The sequence below is a fragment of the Ursus arctos genome, unplaced genomic scaffold, assembly GCF_023065955.2.
Source record: "Ursus arctos isolate Adak ecotype North America unplaced genomic scaffold, UrsArc2.0 scaffold_4, whole genome shotgun sequence".
Taxonomy (NCBI): domain Eukaryota; kingdom Metazoa; phylum Chordata; class Mammalia; order Carnivora; family Ursidae; genus Ursus; species Ursus arctos.
The window spans coordinates 80,958,264-80,978,883 of record NW_026623056.1 but is presented as its reverse complement, the minus strand read 5'-3'; the positions used below and the strand labels follow the sequence as shown (position 1 = coordinate 80,978,883).

General features: G+C 35.5%; 1 protein-coding gene across 1 annotated transcript; it reads left to right on the top strand.

Annotated features, from left to right (window-relative positions):
* The first annotated feature begins 2,826 nt into the window (after positions 1 to 2,826).
* LOC125281491 (keratin-associated protein 19-9b-like) lies at positions 2,827 to 12,629 on the top strand. Its single transcript, XM_048215076.1, has 2 exons — positions 2,827 to 2,978; positions 12,557 to 12,629. Exons 1-2 carry the CDS (start codon positions 2,827 to 2,829, stop codon positions 12,627 to 12,629), a joined length of 225 nt encoding a protein of 74 aa, XP_048071033.1.
* The last annotated feature ends 7,991 nt before the right edge of the window (positions 12,630 to 20,620 follow it).

The window sequence follows — 20,620 nt, the reverse complement described above, 5'->3', positions numbered from 1 at the left end:
TTAGAATAGAAAGCACAGGTGTTTAAGGAGATAAATTTCAAAAAATGCCACGTAGACTGATTATACGAGTGATGACAAGGAACAGAAATGTGAGTGGAGTCCACGTTTTCAGGGTCAGAGGCCTAAATAAAATTGCTGCCCTTGATTACAGGAACAGAAATAGATATATGCCTGACTACAAAAAATGAAAGTTTGACCTCACACTATTTGCATCTTCACTGCCGCTTTGATTTCCACGTGAAATACCTTGTTAAGAGAATAGCGTATGGTTGATCTTATCCTGTTAACTTTTATGTAATGTCTACTCATATATTAATTATAATTACCAAGAAACACCTCAAAATTTATTTTATGCCCAGCAGATAATTACATCTTAAATTCTGAGTAAAAGAACCAAAATGGTTTTCCAGAGTGGGTTTTAGCACCAAAATATTTATTTTTATAAGGTTTTCTTTTTATTATTATAATTAAGTTGCCCACAGGTGCCTAAGTGGCTCAGTCATTTAAGCCTCTGGCTCTTGGTTTCGGGCTCAGGTCATGATCTCAGGATCCTGGGATCAAACCCCGCACGGGGCTCCATGCTCAGTAGGGAGTCTGCTTGAGATTCTCTCTCCCCAGGTCCTCCCCTCCCCTCCCACTTGCATGCGCGTGTGCACATGTACAGGCACACACATTCTCTCTCTCAAATAAATAAATAATAAATAAATAAACAAAATCTAGTTAAGTTGCCTGGATGAGTTCTTATTCCTGGATGTTTACAAGCATATTTCCCTTCCAACTGATTGATGACTGACTAGAAATCCAAAGAAATGAATTTCATTACAATTATTTAATTTTATGCATTTTAAATAAATGTACTGAGCAACCTTAGAGCTTGATATTTTTTTTTAAATAAAGCTAACCTGAAGAGGTATAACACAATACATTTAAACATAAGGAAAAATAATAACTATGGCTTGTCAGTTTTATACTTGTCTCTAAATACCTGCACAAATGTTATTGATTTTTAATAATATACTTAGGTTCATCCTTTCCAGTCCATTTTTCTTATTTCATTCTATAAGAGAATATTGTAAGAGCTTCTCAAGCGGTCCCCTTGCTTTCAAGAATTCATCATACAATCCACATTGCAGAGAAACTATGTCTTTCTGAAACATCATGTCTTTGATGCCATTGCCCTAAACAAAACTATAGCATATAATGTATGGCCCCCCTGGTCTTAAGTTAATATGTCTCCCAAACTTCAATTATTCTTTAAACTCTGTGCATGAGCCACGGTGTTTTGCTCATTGAGGATGCACCGTGCTTACCTTTGTCTTGGATCATAAGCTAAAACTGTTTTTCTTTGTTAGAACCTCCTCCTCTCTTCTTAGTCTGAAGAATTCTTATACATTCTTCTTGATGCAACTCATTTTATACTTCTCAGAATTATTTACAAGACATGACAGTGCTATAATAGTTAATTCCCCTAATTCAGTCTTGAAATCAGTGTAACCATCCATCACTTTAACTTTTCCATACACTCCTTTACATTGTTCATAAGAAAAAAATCACGTGTATGTATTCATTCACACACACCAAATACACACACATGCATACACCGTGAAGAGACGTGTACGCGAACTCTTTTGTGAGTACAATGAAATTGTAGGATTTAAAGTACATGGGGTGATTGTTTATATAATTATCATCTACCATTTCCCTGCCTGAAGGCTTAGCATAGTTTTTTTCTCATAATAAAATATAAATAGGAACATTTAATTGTGATTCTGTTGTGCAATTTGAAATATGAAGCATCCCTTTGTATAAGTAACTCTCTATAAAAAAGCATATAAAAATTTAAATTGGCATTTCAGGTAAAAAGAAATTAAAAAAATCAACAAATATGTATTTACAAATCATCACATTAGGCATCAGGTGTATGGCCTCAAAGTATTTTTAAACCAGTCCTAGTAACCAGTTAAAAAATGAAAAACAAATTCTTTGAGAGGCAGTGTCAATATGGAAGATTAGTGGTATGTTAGTAGGCATTTGTAAACTAGAAATGTTGAAAGAAGCTAGAAGGAGAGGGGGGGGGGGCGTTACTTTGGAATGAGAAAGAATGTCTGAGTAAAAGCCCAGAGTGAGAAAGGCATTTAAAGTTTTAAGAAAAGATTCAGGAGGCTCATGTAGGTAGAGTGAAAGTTTGATACAAGTTGCAGCAGGAAGAAACTTGAGAAAGAATTATTTTATGACAAGGGTATTGAATAATGAATATTATCTTTACAAGTATGAAAGTGCTGTGTTTATTATACAGACATGCAAACAAGAAAGAAAAAGTGCATACTTGTTCCTATTTCCCTTCTGAAAAATAAGGCTTTGCAATCGTTTATGATTATCCAGTAAATTTACCCTAGTTTATTTAATCATAAATGTGAAGGAGAAATCACCATTGAAGAGAATCCTATCTGAGGCAGAACGGAGATATCACTGACAAATATCAAAATCTCAAGTTCTCTAAAGTAAGGGAACCTGATTATTATGATGTAGATACAGAAATATGTGAAAACATAAGCTTTGAAGACATGAAAATAACTATTCAGTACAAAGCCTGGTTCTGAGGAATGAGGAAAATGTATGCATGCATCTTGGCGACTACCTTAATAGGAAAGGTATGGCTTCATAGTACTGTTTTCACCAAAAATGGATTTTCAAAAAGAATGAAGCTCACGTGTGGTGGTTTACCACACCCACACTGAGGGAGTATAAAAGTCCAGGCACAGGTGGTGATATTCATTCTCAAGAAACTCACCTCAACATCAAACCAAATCCTCAAGCCCTGACACAATGAGCTACTACTACGGCAACTACTATGGCGGCCTTGGCTATGGCCTTGGTGGCTTTGGTGGCCTGGGCTATGGTTACGGTTCCATCTATGGCCTTGGTGGCTGTGGTTATGGCTGTGGCTACTTTCATCCTACTTTCTATAGGGCATACTGGTCCTCTGGATGTTTCTAATATTTTTTATTATCCACTTACCACTTTATAAAAATTTTTAATGAGTTAATCCTTTTGTTTCCTTCCAAATCAGCAGTGAAATTTTTGAGAGCACAATGAAGATACTGAAATGCAGACTGATATCTTGAGTGAGTAGAGACATATGTTCCTGAACCGGACTTTCATCAGTCAAGCCAGACATTCTCAATTCTATTATATTACTGACATGTGACCTCTTCCTGTATCTATTCTGTAATAATTTGGGGCATAGTGTCTAATAAACATTTTCCACAAACATAAGAATGGTTTCATTTCTTTTTATTCATCTCAACACAATTGATTTCCAATAATGGAAATCAATAATAATAGTAATAATAAATCAATAATAATAACAATATTCCAATAACAATGTTTTTGCACCAATTTTTCCAGGGTGCCTGCTAGGCTCAGTCAGTTTAGTGACTGACTTTTGATTCTGGCTCAGGTCATAATCTCGGGGTCATGAGATCGAACACCACGTCAGGCTCTGTGCTCAGCAGGGAACCTGGTTGAGATTCTCCCTCTCCCTCTGCCTCTGCCCCTCCTCCTGCATGTGCACGTTCTCTCTCTCTCAAATAAAATAAATAAAACTTTAAAAAAACAGCAACAATTTTCTCATGGAGTTATTTTCTTCATACCATGTTCCCTTATACCTAACACTTACTGATGCTTTAAGATTATAACTCCTTCACATGGTAAGGGTTTTGCTCAGCCCATGCTTCCATTTGATTTCAAATCCCACAGAATCACATCATTGTAGACACTCTACATTCCAATGAAGATAATTTCCACTACAAAATTCGACGTTCCATGTGACACCTGCTCTATTTTCGATATCATTCTATCCGTTGCTAGAAATCTTCGGCGCTCTCAGGCGGGAGTGGGGGGGGATGTTCTTCTTAGTGATGTTAGATTTTGCTGAATTACTAAACTGTGCGAAAAAACACATATACTTGGACAAGCACTCTGTGTTCAGGACCGTTTGATGCCATGTGTCTTCTGAGGAACCAAACGCATTATGATATATTGATTAACCCCCCACTGCCTCTCTTCTGAGTCAGAATGATTCGTCTCTGTTTTCCAGCTGTTCGATTACTGCTATTTCTTCCTTACTTAAACCTTGACAGGAATGATTTTCCAGATATTGTACTTGGCCTTTTGCCTTTACTCATGAGAGTTGCCATTAAGTTCTGGCTCATGTTTGGTTTCCTCGTATCTGTCTTCTTATGCCTGATTATTACACAATGTTATTCCTGACTTACTCATTTGCATGGGCTTCTTGTGTTTTCATGTTTCACAATTAAGTCTCAAAATCATTCAGCAATGCATTCAAGAGAAAAACGTGGTGCCTGTGGTGATTCCTTATGATAACTTAGAGAAATTAGGTTGATTATAAGAGTGGCACTCACCAATCCCATAGAGAATTGGAACTTCTCAGTCAATTCAGTAACAAGTATTTATGGAGTACTGCAGTGAATTCAAAAAGTGATTCCACCAAAGCAAGCCTGTTTTACCAATAAATGAGAAAGATAAAATATAACTGGTCCTATTATTTTTAATGTGCCCTTGTATTTTTCATATTATGTTTTAATGTTTTATGCATGTCACAATATCTTCAGATAAAATGGTATGAGGTCTGGATTTTTTTTTCAAAATTATAAAAAGAAGGAGTTGGTATAGGCACAAATGAAAGATAATTGGCAATAGATTGCTTCTGGTTGAAGATGGATGACATCTATGGGCTCATGGTATTATCTGTGTCTACACTTCTCCATGTCACAGGTAGAGAAAAACTGTACCACAATTAAAAGTTCTATCACAAGAAAATATGCACTATAGGGCTGGAAGAATATGGAAAGATAGATCATACAAAACTAATCAGACAGGAGATAATATTTTACCTGAATCTTTAAAAAAGTTTGGGACATGAACTAGTTGATCAAAAGCATAGCAAATGATGCAAGGAGCATACACATTGTTTCTGATCATGTAAAAAGATACATTGTATTTATAGAAAAAACTAAGACCTAAATATCAACATTTGATATTAGAAATTAGGCTGAATATAGCATTTGGAGCACTTCAAAAGATAAATACGTTTTCCTTACTAGATATATTTTGAAGATTTTTAGGAGTAGAGGTAAGGGGGAAAAAGTCCTTCAAAAGGTCTGAATCTGGAAAAAAAAATACTGTTGCAGCTTTCTTAGCATTTTGCAATGAGCTTCCGAGTTCTTTTCTATGACTTGATTTAGTGATGGAAATGAAAAGAAATGGGTTTTAAAGGTACATAAAATATTTAAGAATAAACTTAACCAAAGAGGTGAAAGACTTCTTTCAAGATACTGAAAAAGATATCAATGCAAGACATAGAAGAAGACACAAATGTGAAGATATCTTGTGTTCAAATATTGGAAAAACTAATATTGTTAAAATGTCCTTACTACAGATTAAATACAAATGATCTACAGATTAAATGATCTACAGATTAAATGCAATACTTGTCAATGGTGTTTTTTACAGAAATAAAAAAAACCCACAGAATTCATATGGAAGCACAAAAGACCATAAATAGCCAAATAATTTCAGATCTTCACATGCAAATCATCCAATATCAGAAAGTTATTTTAAAATGTCATATATTTTGTGGCGGTACCCTGGATAAAGCCATAGAATGATCAATTTTTCATAAATGACAGGAAATGTGTAATGGTCTTCGTTGATCTGGAAACACCATACTTCTCAATCTTCAATCTTTTTTGCAAAAGTTTTCTGTCCTGTCTACATGCACACCTTGCTTAGTATTGCCCCTAAGTACTCGTTAAAACCACTGCATTTGATAGGGTCTCCTCTTCTCTTCTCTGTTAAATATTTAGAAATTGTGATGCAGCCTAATCTAAACCTTCCCCAGAATTTATTTTGCAGGACAACTCAGCTGACTCTAGCTTTGGTTTCTCAAAACAAATGAATAGACAAAAAAAACAAAAAACAAAAACCAAAAAACTTCTCAAGTAATTTTAATTTCCTCTACTTTTGTACTTCCATATATTTAGCTTTGCACTTGCACATGCAACACATATACGTGTAGAAATACACACACGCACACATACATACACACACACACCCCTCTTGTCACTGTAATGAAAGCATCACTTTATAGGACTATGAAATGATCATTTCTTTCTTTCCCATCATCTTGTCTGAAAGTTTGGCAATCACCCTTTATACAATAAGGATCCGATTAGTAGTGTGGAAAGAGAGTAGTTCAGTAGATGACTGTGGTCTGAAAGAAACTATAAAGAGAATATATTTCACAGGTGTAGAAGCGTAAGAACACTCAGTAGAAATGTGTGAGAATGAGCTTACGATGTAGATACAAATTTAAGTTTTAGAGACAACTGGATGATCCTTCTGATTAGAATGGACGCTTTGTGGAAGCTAGTAATGGAAAGTAAGTTGGGTTGTGTTGGAACAGGGCTTGGATATAATCTAACGGGATTTGACCAATACTATTTGCAGGAAGTTAAAATGTTTCACAGAATAGGCAAATGAATAGATGGTCAAATATTTGTTGTTTTCTCTAAATAAATTCCATCTTGTGTTTCAGAATTATATAATTATGCATGACAATTTTATAATTTGTATGCTAGTTCACTGAAGTTTAAAAAGAAAGAAAACACGGTATCTGGCACAAATTGAACCCTATAGCAGCCAAAGTGAAAGAGCTATCATTTGACAAACCCAAATTTTCAGCCGATGCCAGGAAGGAGCTGCCCGATGCTAAGAATTATGATTATAACATTTATATATGGAAATATGTATAGTCATTAGCTTTAAACAGAAAGCTTTTTTTTCCACATAAAGACTAATTCTCTAATTCTTAAACATGACAAATAAACTCAAATGAAAACTTGGTTTCAAGCATGTTTGGAACCACCCTTAAACAATAAAAGTATGGCCCAATGGTTCTCTTTTTCACCAGAGATTTATTTTCAAAGAGAATGAAGCTCATGGGTTATGGTTTGCCTCATCTTTCACTGCAAACGTAAAAATGTTCTACTTTCTTTGCAATCTTCCTTCCTGGGACATTCATTTTTCTATCAAATCAAATCTTCAATACCTGACAGATGAATTACTATGGCAACTGCTACGGTGTCCTTAGGTTTAATCTTAGTGTCCTCTGTGTGTCTCCGGCTCCAGCTATGGCTTCAGAGGCTGTGGCAGTTCTCTCTGTGGCTGCTACCTTCTCTCTCTCAATGGAAGATTCTGTGCCTCTAGGCTTTACTTTTTCAATAGGACTTGCTGAACTCCTAGGACCCCAGAAATTGCCCATGGTCATGGGGGAACTCAACGTGTCTGATCTTCTGCATCATAAGTGTTTATTGCATTTATCTTCTTCGGCTTGTAGCAAGTGATCTGGGATCCAGTGTCAAAGAGAAATAGAGCTGGATGGTGGTTAAAGACTTTACCCATTAATACTGCAGTAGGGAAAAGAGACTTCACAAAACGGAGCTCAATTTCATTGTGTGCAGAGGTGACTGGCTGTTGCAGAGGGAGAATGGGAGAGGGAGTAGGGAGGGTGAATGAGTGGGGGCTGGAGCAGTCAGAGTTGCAGAAAATTACCAAAAAGCAGGAAGGGGTGGTTAGGTAATGCGATTAGGCCATCTGGGTTTGCTCACTAGTGCTTTTCTGGAGGAGAAACAAACTTTTCATATTTCAGGACAGAAGGTAATTTTGCAAATTGGAGCAAGACACCCAGTGAAGCTAGGCCCTTACCTTCCCACAGGGACTGGAAGCAATGTAGAACTTTGGGAGTTTGCATTTAAAAGAGATGGTTCTCAGATCTTTGAGACAGTCCTGGGTTGTAGACGGTGTATCTCAAGGGGCAGAGAAGGGATTTACAGTTGTAATTTCTTTAAGTAGACGCTTCTAAGAAAAGTTAGGTTAGAGTCCCAGAGTCAGGTTTTGGCTGGAACAAACAGTACATTTTTCTGGCATTTTGAGTTTCTCAGGCAGTCGTTTAAGGGGCAGGGCTGAGAGTTGCAGTTTTTGCAGCCAAGGTTGAGGCCCATTTGCAAGAGAGCTCAGAGGAGCCTCAATAAAGATTGGTCAAGGAAAGAATCTGTCACAGGCAAGTCTAACGATGACGAATGTGTGCTCTCGAATGAGTGCCAGTGCAGACTGTGTTAGCAGGATCTCAAGCCTCAACAATCCTCGTGGATTGCACCATCAGGAAAATGCCCTGCTACGCCAGCATTGTCAAACTGCTCTCAAACACAGGTCTCCAATGTGTAGCTTTTGCTCAGTAATAAATACAAGTCCTCAGTTCATAAAGCAAAAAAGTTTTATTTTTATTCATTCTTCTAGGTGAAGTTCTTACAGATAATGGGTTTTGAATACAATGCTATTTTAAAATGTTTTTACCAATTTTATTTTCCTACATGACATCATTTTTTATCATTGTTCTCTAAACCTAGGTCTAAAGAATTGAGGTTAAAATAAACTGGGAAAAATATATTCTTATCTCACATGCATATTCCTTGAATGTCTCAGTACTTCTTCCTTACTTAATTTTTTTCCCTCTTAAATGACCTTTCTTCTTTTCAGTGTCTACTAATCTCTCATACCTCTCAAAACATAGGTCAATTTCTGTTTCCTCAATGAACTCTAAGTATTTTCTTTGTTATAAGTGACATCTTCCTCTAGACTTGGATATATTTTTATTTATATTTCTATCATTAAACATACACAAGCTGCCATCTATTAAAATAAAATTTATTCTCCACTTATCTCCTCATTCAGAATGAAATGTGTTGAGACTGGCTCGTATGTCAGTCATTTCTTTACTCTATTCAATTTAGTAAACATATTACTTTTTTCTACAACATTCTAGAGACAATTATAACCACTGGAACTATGAAGACGAATAACCTAAAATCCATTTCTTCAAGGAGAATTAAATATTATACCATTTTTGAGGAGAGAAAATACATAGCAGAACTATCAGTTTCAGCATAATAATTTTTAAACTCAACTTGGGTAAAAACTTTTCACAGACGATGTGAGACCTCAGTTAAGTATTGAATGATGTATTTTATCCTTGGCAAATGAGAAGGTTGAAGGAAACAAGATGTGCTTAGAGGCATGAGAAATGTTGTCCAGGCATGAACAATGCAAATGACATTATAATCTGTATAATCATGATATAGTATAACTTCTCTAATCAATGCTACACCATAAAATTAGAAATCTTTTGGAAGATAGTATAAAGCCTTCCACAATTTGACATCAAGACACCATCAAAGCATAAGTTCTGCAAAGGTCAAAATCATAATTCTTATAAAAAGAGATAGTAAGCATGTGCAAAATTTTATTTAATGTATTAACCAGGGAGCCAGCAGGATGACAAACCTGGTTCAGAGGAAAATACGAAAACTCAGGATATTCATTATCAGTGAATAAGAGAAATGCAGAGATATCTACAAGAAATTGATTCACTTGCAAATGGGCAATAAACAATAATCTTTGCAGTTTTCTCTTTTGTGAAAAGAGCATATCACACTTCCTTAGTTTTATAATTGGAAAAGGCTGGGCCAAAATGCATTATGCAAATAAAGTTTTATTCTTCTAGGAGTCAGATGACCCTCAAGTGAGCTTATTAGAAAATGTCTTTAGCATTTACTAAAGGTGATATATAGGACTTCCTGTTTCAGCTCTGGCATGTAAAAAGCTTAGGAGTCTTCACTACAGAAAAGTCTGGCCAAAACAAAAACCAATATAGTTTTTTGAATGCGTCAGAGAACTAGGCGAACTCCCACCCCCAAACTAGAAAGACCCATGCATTCAAAAATATAGAGCTTCAAAAATCTGCTTATATGAAGCAGAAGCTGATTGAATCATAAACTGGTAAGAATATCCAATCCTAATTTTTTTCTGACTTTTTAAAGGTTAAATATAGACAAGCATATGAATTAGAAACCACTAGGGAAATAATGTGAAGCAGCCCACATACTTTACTGGGCAGATTTTCACTGTGAACGACCAAGAGAGATGTCCTCTTGATTCTGGAAGTAGGATGGGAAGAGTAACTACTATGAGATAGGCCCAGAATCTTTTGGATAAAAGAGACCTAACTTCCAGGAGAAAACACAAAAACCAAAAATCAAAAAAACATTGCCAGAGTGTAATTCTGAAACTGTACCTGAGCTGAGGGAAGAGAATTTCTCACCATCCAGACCCTTCCAGTCTTCCTGTCTCACCTAATGTGGGAGAGGAGCATTGACCACAGAAGTCAGGCTCCAAGGAAATCCATGAAGAATGCTGCAACCAAGGGATAGGGAAAAGGTAGGAAAAGCTTGTGAAAAATTAATATAAGGAACCTTCACTAAAGTGGACTTGGAAAGCTAGAGGGAGAGGCTGATAGGTGATCCTTACCACTCCATGTCAAATATAGCAAGATCTGTCAGTTAGAGACCCATAACCAAAGAATTTCAACAGGAAAGAATCATTAATTGTAGACCCCAACAGGGAAAGATATACATTGCATTTCCTATAAGAAATCGACCACCCCTGCAACTCAGCCCCTGAGAAACCCTCATCACCCTGAACTCTTCCTTTTCTGCAAAAGACTTTTGTTCAAAATAACCCCTCCCATTCCCCACTTCTCCATAAAATAATGCTCCTCTTCTTTGTGTGTTGGACTTGCCTATGGTTTTGTTATAGCTTATTTGTCCCAGATTGCAATTCTCTGTTATGCCCAAATAAACCCATTTTTTTTGCTGGTAAAATAACTGGCAGTTTTATTTTAAGGTTAATACACTGGTATAACTGGAGAAAAACTTTCCAAGGTTGTAGCACTAAGATTAGTCCCCATTCAAAAACAAACACACACACAAACAAACAAAAAACATAACTGATATTTAATCAGAAGATTATAGAATGGTCTCTTTTCCCAGATCTTATCACCAAACCAATAAGGCTTCGATATAATACATTCAAGTGGATTCAAACCAGAGAGCTATAAGACCCAGATAATATAAGACCCAGACTGACTCCGAGGGCGTGTGGTACATAAAGAAACCAGAGTCCAGAGAAAACAACAGTAAAAAGGATACTAGAGGAATTTGAAGACTTTGGCACCTATTGTTAACAGTAAACATTAAAAAAGCCAAACCCCTAACTGGATTAACATAAATCCTTACACTGAAAGCCTCTTTCCTTCAATTCAGTTTTTATTAACCAATACATCATGTCCAGCTTTTAACAAAAAATTGCAAGTCATACCTAAGGCAAGAAAAAGCAGATTCTGAATAAAGCAATGACCTGAACCGGGCTCAAAGATGGCATAGATGGAATTAATAGACATGAAATTTAAAATAATGGTGGTTAATATGTGAAGAGCTCTAATGGTAAAAGTAAACGTCTTATAAAAATGGATGGGTGATGCAAGCAGAGAGATGGATACTTGAAGACAGGATCTAAAAGAAATGCTAGAAATAGAAAGGGTAGCTTCAGAAATGAAGAATGCCTTCGAGGGGTTCATTAGTAGACTTAACACAACCCAGGGAGGAATCAATGAGCTCGAAGATAGATCAAAATAAACTGACCAAAATGTAGTATAAACAGGAAAAAAAGAAAAAGAAAAAAAAAAAAACAATAAAACACCTGAGAACTATGGGGCAATATTAAAATGTGTATTACATGTGTAACTGTAATGTTGAATGAGAAGAGAGAACAAAATAGGAAAAAAATCTATTTGAAGCAATAATGACTGAAACTTGCAACATTATTAACATGTCAAATCATAGATCTAGATTGTTCTAAGAATATCAACCTAAGTAAAACAAAACAAAATAAAGCAATCTGCAAAACCCCCACACCTAGACATATTGAATTCAAACTAAAGAAAATCTAAGACAAACAGAAATTTCTTAGGAAAAAAAAGAACCTAAATTCTAGAGGAGCAATGTTAAGTATTACTGGGATTTCTCATACAAAAATATGCATGCAAGAAGAGGGTAAGATGGAATACTAAGATTTTGCAAGGAACCTCCACAAACCTAGATTTCTATACCAGAAATCACCCTTTAAAGTAGGAGAATAAATACTTTCTAAGTCAAACAAAAACTAAGGGAGCCACCGCCAGCAATCTGCTCTGTAAAGAAATACTAAAAGAAATTTTTTAAGCATGAAGATGATAAAGAAACTTGGATCTGCATAAGGAACATGTGAAAGAAGTTTCCAAAACTAAAGTAAGCATTGCTGAAAGAGCCACTCAAAATAGAATCAGAAGGTTATTGCAGAAGTAGGGCCTACGTGGGACTCATGCTTCAATTATCAAAACACCAAGAACTTCTGATTTTTGTCAATTTCAGTTCCGCCACCTGCTAAAACACACCTTCCTATTTTGGACTGAAATAGATAATGTAACACCCATTAGCTAAATAACCAATAACATGTAGTTAGTTTAAAATCTGCCAGCACCAGTCATAATTCTTACAATACAAACTTATGTAACCTTGCCGGATTCTTTTGCCTTTATAAGCCTGCACTTTGTGCTTGCAACTTGGAGCACGCTTTTGATTTCAGGAGACCGTCTCCTGGTGTGCAATCCCTAAAACCCTAAAGAAACACTTTCAGTTGCTTTACAGCCTCATTGTCTTCTTGGAGACAGAATGGGATGGAGAGAGAATCAAACAGAGTGAAGTAAAAACTTTTTTTTATCCTTAATTGATCTAAAATGTAACTATTCACGGAAGGTAATAATTGTAACAATGTACTTAGTAAAATAGCATAGGGATAAGTGAAGTGTTCTAAGAAGCCACAGAAGGGAATTTGGAACACTTTGTTATTAGGTATCCACAGTACTTGCAAAGTGGTACTGCTCTTTGAAAATGAACTTAGATTAGTTTAAAATGTGTGCTGTAAACTCTAGGGAAAACACACACACACACACACACACACACACACACACAGTGTAACTGAAATGCTTTCTAAGAGAGGAGATAAAGTGTAGTCATATAAAATGCTCATTAGTAGCAGAGAAAGAACAAAAACATGAGAAGAAACAAAGACCAAAGGTAATAGATAGAAAACGGTTACAAATATTGACATTAATTCAACTACATAAACTATATAAATAAACATTTAATGTGAATGATATAAATACATCAGGGAAAAGACAAAGATTGTCACCATGGATTAAAAACAAACAAATAAATAAAACACCACCTAAGACTCAACTACCATGATACCTACAAAGAAAAACCCACTTTAAATATCAAGACTCAGACACATTATAGTAAAAGGATGGAGAAAATACACCATGCAAACACTAATAGAAAGAAAACTAGGGTTCTTTTTTCAGATAAAAATACTTCAGAAAAGGGAAAATGAACAAGAACAAAGAAGATAAAACAATGCTAAAGTGTATGCACTTAGCAGAAGAATGTAAAGATAACTGAGACAAAACCTGATGAAACTCACAGAAGAAATAGACAAATCCAGGGGCGCCTGGGTGGCTCAGCTGGCTCAGAATCTGCCTTTGGCTCAGGTCACGAACTCGGAGTCCTGTGGTTGAACCCTGCATGGGGCTTTCTGCTCAGTGGTGTGTCTGCTTCTCCCTCTCCCCCTGCCCTTCCCACTCCCCTGCCTCGTGTTCTCTCTCTCTCTCTCTCAAATAAATAAATAAAATCTTTTTTAAAAAAAGAAACAGACAAATCCAGTCCTATAGCTGAATACTTAACATGTTTTGTCAGTAACTGATAGATCAATCAAGCAAAAAAATCAAGAGAGCTATAAATGACATAAGAATTCACATGATCAGTTTGATAGAATTCATGTCTATAAAATATTTCATCCAAAAAGAGTAGAATACACATTGTTCAAAAGCTTGTTAGGAACATTCATCAAGATAGACCACATTCTGGACCATTAAACACATTTTAACCAATTTAAAAGGAAATAGAAAACATACGAAGTACGCTCTTAGACCACAATGAAGTTAATTTAGAAACCAATATTGGAAACATAAAAATCCCCAAATGTTTGGAAAATAAACAGCACACTCCTAAATCATGAATGAATTAAAAATATGTCTCAAGAGAAGTTGAAAAGATATTTTAAACTAAATGAAAAAAATGCAACTTAGCAAAACGTGTAGGACTCCACAAAAACAGTACTTAGAGGGAAATTTATAGCATTAAATGTATATATCAGAAAAGAAACAAAGTTGTCTAAGATCAATAACTTTGCTTCTACCTTAGGAAACTAGGGGAAAAGAGAAAAAAGAAAAAGTTAAGCCCAAAGGAAACAAAAGAAAAATACAGAATAACAATAGAGAAGAAATCAATCAGCTTAAACACAGAAAAATAGAGGAAATCAACAAATCCAAAAGCTAATTCTTTGAGAAGGTGCAATAACTGATAGATTTCTATCATGTCTAGCCCAGGAAAAAAAGATGAGAGACACATTACTCATATTAGAAGTGAAATAGAGGTTATGACCACTGATTTCATGGACCTTAAAAGATAAAAAGGAATGTACAAATAATTATACACCCATGAATTTGATAACTTAGGTAAAAATGAAGAAATACTTTTAAGATACAAACTGTCAAAACTATGAATAGATCATCTAAAAAGGCCTGTATCTATTAATTTAATATTAAAACCATAAATATAAACTTTCCAAAAGAGAAGACGCCTGGCCCAGAACCTTTCCAGTTTCACTGGGGAATTTTACCAAACATTTAAGAAAAAAGTACGAATTCTCCACAATCACTTTTAGAAAAAAAAAAAAAAGCTGAGAGAACACTTACCAACTCATTCTATTAGGACTAATATCAAAATCAGAGAGGAGCATTGGTAGAAAGGAAAATTAAAGAACAATGTCTCATGAAATTTTTTGCAAAAATCTTCAACCGGATATTAACAAATCTCATCAACAATCTATAAAAAGAATTATATGATGAGGTAGGATTCATTCTAAGTACAGAAAGCTGGTTTAACATTTGCAAATCAAGTAATGTAATATACCTTATCAGTAGGCTAAGAAATCATATGATCATATCTCTAGATGCAGGGAAAGTCTTAAATACCCAACTCCCTATTATGTTAAAAACTCTCCTCCAACTAAGAATAGAGGAGAACTTCCTCAGCTTGGTAAAAACAGAAACGAAAACAACACACACACACACACACACACACACACACAAAAGGTAAGAGAAATCTATAGTTAATCATAAGAAACTAGATTCTTTACCCTATGATTGGGTTATTTTATAGAGGTTAACTCAGCTCTTTTCCCTTTAGGGGATAAAATGTTTCCCATGTTGGGTTTGTATACACACTTGCCTTTTTTCCACCACAATTAACTTAGAAAAAACTTTTGATATACTTTCCTCTCTCTTTTTTCAAATTAGCTTCCTTCATTTTTGTTGATTCTACATGATAGACTTGAGTTACATTATTAAATTTCTTCTTTTCCCTGTAGGCTTAAACAAGCAAACATTGTTAAACTTCTGATATCTCAAAAAGACTTATTTCTCCCCTTCTCCACCAACTCTGATCTCACTTTTCTGCATTTCAAAGGTATATGGAATAAGTTTAAAAATGGAATGGTGGTTTAGATGGGATAAGTTATTGCTAGGATGGTTCTCAGTAAAAGATAAAAAGACAACTAAGTAATCCGTGTGTCGCTTAAATATCTCTTAGGTCAATCACCTCCTGAAGTATTAGCAGCATCTTTGCTTAAATAAAAGGACTGAATAAGATCAATCACATTCCTCCACTTCTTGGATACCTCTGTGAGCTTTCCCATACCTACAGTAGGAGTCAGTAGCAAATAGTAAACATTTTAGGTTTTCTGGCCAATTAATCTCTAGCACAACTACTCAATTCAATTGTAGTAATAGGAAAGCAGTCACAGACAATACATAAAGGAAGAGTGTGCTTGTTCAATAAAACTTTATTTATAATTACAAGTACTGGCAGGATTTGACCCCAGGGACTGCAGTTTGCTGACCTCAGAACTTGAAGATAAAATAAAAATACTTTAACAGGCATATAAGGTTTTTTAGAAATGTAGACTTCTTTTTGCCTCATTTTACACCAATTTCCTCCTATCTCTTTTTATTTTAAGGTTATTTAACTCTATTCTATGTATATACTAGGTACTATGCTGCTTAAAGTTCCTTCAGAATGAAAGGTTATTTTTCCTTCTTTTCTACCTGTTAAATTCTCATTTAGATTTTCTGAAAGATCTAATATATATGCATTCATGTCTATAGGAAGTTTGCTGGTTTGACCCTCTTAGGTATGAATTACTTCTGGGTGACCAACTGTTCTAGTTTACTCATGACTGAGAGTTTTCCCAGCGCTTGGCACATTCAACGACCAAACTGACACAGTCCAGGAAAACCGGGCCAGTTGGCCACACTGCCGTTTTACCTTCAGATCTCTTAAATATTTAAATTAAATATTCCAAATTTTAAGATTTTAGATTTTACCACAACTATGATGATATCAAATTATAACACATATACTTTTTCTATTTATTTTCCATAATAATAAATTCTATAACAGTAAGTTATTATTCATGTTTTATTATCCTAAAATATTGTATAGTTTCTAAACATTGAGGGAAAAATATGGTTTAGAATGTGGTTAAGAGCAAGCGTGGAAAGCAAGAAGGGAGGAGGAAGAAAGAAAGGAAGGGCTATACTGTGTAATTGAACTATAAATGAAAAACAATTTCCATTTTAATAACCAAAGATGATTTATAGTAAAAAACATAAAATTGTTTGACCTTGCAAAATGTAAAGAAATATTTTGGTAGAAACACTAATTATTTCTTACTACTTTTTGTTATAAGAAATTAGACTAATGTTGACAGAAGAATATGAAGATATATTGTTTCTTGCTATTACTGGAACATAAATTATAAATATTAAATAGTGGTCTCATTGATTGCCTACTAAAATGCTGAGCTCAAAATCTTCACTTCTAAAATACTTTGTGCTATCAAAAGATTAAAATATGATTCAGGAAACAAATGCTAAAATGTAACATGAGATAGTTTATAAAACTTGAATGAGAAAAAGTTTTATATTTGTTACTAAATGATTGTCCTTGTCATGTTCAATTAATTCCAATTTTATATAGTATTACAACTTTAATCAGCAATACCTCTAACAGGTATCTTAACAGTGAATAGATAGAAATACTGTATACAATTAAGTATGGTGAAAAATAAGTGGCCAAGGAAATGGACTGAATAAGGAGACACTCTTCTAGGTGACATCATCAGAGGGCTGCCTGAGGCCTCCAAGCCTGGCCTATCGTTGACTTCGTGGGGGATTAAATCATGGTTGGCTTTGCAGGGCCCATGAACTCTTTTCATTATGGGCAATAGGTTTTGTGGAAAGCAAACTCAGCAGGAAAATCAAATTACAAATTTAAGCTTCCTTAATTGGGTCTTTTCTAATTAAGAAAAGAATAGTTTAATTGGATGTGTGGAGTAGAACAGTCTTGGTTTTGAATAAACTTGAAGTAAATCAGCATGGTTTGCCACACGTACTGCTGAGGGAGTAGATGAGCCTCTCTGCAGGAGTTAGTTCACACGCAGGGGAACTTGGACAACCTTCAGTGAAACCCACAAGTCCTGACACTATCAACTGTTATGCAGGCCTAATTTGACAATAGTGGCCTGGATTCTGGTTCTGATTATGCTTGTAGAAGACTCCGTGCTCTGATCTGTGGCTTAGGCTCTAGCTATGGAGGTCTTGGTCCTGGCTCTGGCCTCAGGCGATGTGGATTTGACATCTACTGAAAAATCTATTGATGTTTCTGGACCCTAGAAACAGAAAGCTTGACTTCCGGATCCTTTACTCCAAACGGTTTTCTAATATGTTCTTCTTGGATTCTATAAAAAGCTTTCATAACTCTCATGGGACATTCCACAAGACCTAGGAGTGGCAAAAGCATCACCAGCAAGACTGTGGAATCCATGGTTGAAACGAGTCATGGATTCATCTCTGAACTGTTCAACTACTCATACATCATCATTGCTTCTATTTCTGTAGTAATTTTTCAATAAAGCTTTCAGTGACATCACAAATTCTCCTCTTCTCTCCCCATCCCCAACTGATTAAAAATAAAGAACATATCCAATCAGGAAAATAAACTTCCTTTTTGGAGTGGGATTTTTTTTCCCCTCACGGTTGCGTCTTTATCAATGACCCACTTAGGTGACTGGGCCAATCTTTCCAAGGAGTATTTCGACTTGTTTAACTGATGGTACTTAATTTTGTAAAAGAGCTACAAGTTAAGAGTGTTAACATTTTCACATCTTCAGATAAAAGTCATAGTAATATTGAGTAGGAAAGAGGAGAGCAGCTCTAGTTTGGATGAAGACCAGAGAAAGGAAGTTTGACTTTTCCAAAGTGGGCATGAGTGAACTTCTGGATGAAAAGCAAAAACTTATTGCTTCCAAGAGTGCCAAATACACTCTCATGGGGACGGAGATTTGTGTATATAACTGAATCACATGAAGGTACAGTCACTCAATAAGACTTATTGAACACAGACTTCATGTGCTAGGCATTCAATGGATAAAAAGATAAACCTTTATAGAATTAACAGATCTTATCTGGTGCTTACAGATAAGTTGTAGAGCCTGACCTGTCATCAAATATCTACAACAAAATGTGATATAGTCAATGGTAGAAGAGAGAAAGAGACAAAGTTTGAAATGGGTGTTTAAATGGATCTATAGATTTTTTCCCTAAAAACAAAATGATAATACCATTCATGGGGCAAGCACTAAATCTCCCCAATATATAAATTCAGGATTATCAGCAGCCTGGTATTCTTGCTTGAAGATGTAATAAAATAAATTTATACTGAAGGTGAATATGTAGTAAACACAATTAAAACCTAATAGCACTAACTGGAAAATATTGATTGATCTGATCCACCAAAGCAAGCCTAGTTTTAATAGATGTGAGGCCCCCCTTTTTCATTAGAGAAAGCAAATTACTGAGGTTTTCTTCCATATGTCCTTTGGTATAAATATTATACATAGAGTACCCAAGACTTGTCACATTTAAATATCTTTGAACATCCACTCTATACAATGAGCTAACTGGCAACTATGTAGGAGGCCTGGATGCCAGCTTCCATGATCAGGGCTATTGCAATGACCTTGGATGTGACAGCTTTTGAAAACAAGGTATGGTGGTTGTGGATATAAATGCTGCCATCCAATTTGTTGTGGAAGATGCTGGACACTTGGTTTCTACTAAGTTTTAAGACCTCAGATTCTTGGGAGAATGATCCAACAACAAGATTTAACTTCTCAAATGCTTAATTTTATCAAATCTATTTCCAGCTTATATCAGGCAGAGAAGATGAATTGCAGGCTTACCAACTTGTTGGGATAAGATTTAAGAGCTGTCTGTGTATGTACAGCTGTTCAATAGCAATTCAAACTTATTCTATAAATATTGGATATTTTACCACAGTCATTATTTCTCCTTTCACTCTCAAGACACTCATTTTTCATCTGAAATTTCTTTAGTGTATTTTACACTGGGAGAGATCTCTATAATCATTTTCCAATAAATGTGTTTAATGTGGCATTACAATATGGTCTTAACTTTGGTCATTTATCTTAATAATTTTCCTTTGTTTTATGATATTTCAAATGAAGGCAACTGTTTCTCTTCCTGAGGATATCATTTATTTCCATTATTAAATCAGTGAAAAGCAAATATAGATTTAGCTCGAGAAGGAGAGGTTGCTGGTCTTTCCCAGCTTGCTATTTTCTTCCTTCTTCTGTGTTTGTGAATCAGGATCCTGACTTCCAGTCCCAAGTAGTCTTGTCAGTGATCACTGAAGGTACTTACTAAATAGGAAATATGCCTTAGATGGTTTTTTGAATTTTTTTTAAATATTTTATTTATTTATTTGACAGAGATAGAGACAGCCAGCGAGAGAGGGAACACAAGCAGGGGGAATGGGAAGGGAAGAAACAGGCTCACAGAGGAGGAGCCTGATGTGGGGCTCGATCCCAGAACACCGGGATCACGCCCTGAGCCGAAAGCAGACACTTAACCGCTGTGCCACCCAGGCGCCCAGGTTTTTTGAATTCTTAATCAAAATTTATATTGGAGCAAACTCCAATTTATGGCAGTGATTTGGGGGCACTGAAATCCCTGGCCTAAGATTCTGGTTATAAAGAGTCTTCATATAACTTCAATTTATTTGGCCACTTAGCCACTGGTTGTATCCACAGTATTCTGAATCACCAAAGACAAACTGATATCAAGGAGCTGTGTGAGAGATTTGTAGTGAACCACTAGACCAAGGAATCTAACAATCTTATTACACAGACCTTGTTATTCATTCTCTTTTCACTAGCTGCCTCATGAGTTGTTTGTAGGGTAAGGACTACTTAGTCTGCTCAACAGCCAGAACTTTTTGGGCCTGATGCTTTCCCCCAAATATTTGCTATTTCCACATTTTAAAATATGTCAGCAGAATTTTTTGAAGTATGGTACTATGTACCAAAACCTTAGGCTTAAACTCTCTTGGCAATCTATCCTAAG

Bases quoted from the DNA above. Each gene is read 5' to 3' on its own strand.
- LOC125281491 (XM_048215076.1), top strand. From the start codon at position 2,827: ATGAGCTACTACTACGGCAACTACTATGGCGGCCTTGGCTATGGCCTT. The intron at 2,979-12,556 runs GTCCTCTGGATG...TGCCTTTATAAG, and splicing joins ACTTTCTATAGGGCATACTG to CCTGCACTTTGTGCTTGCAA.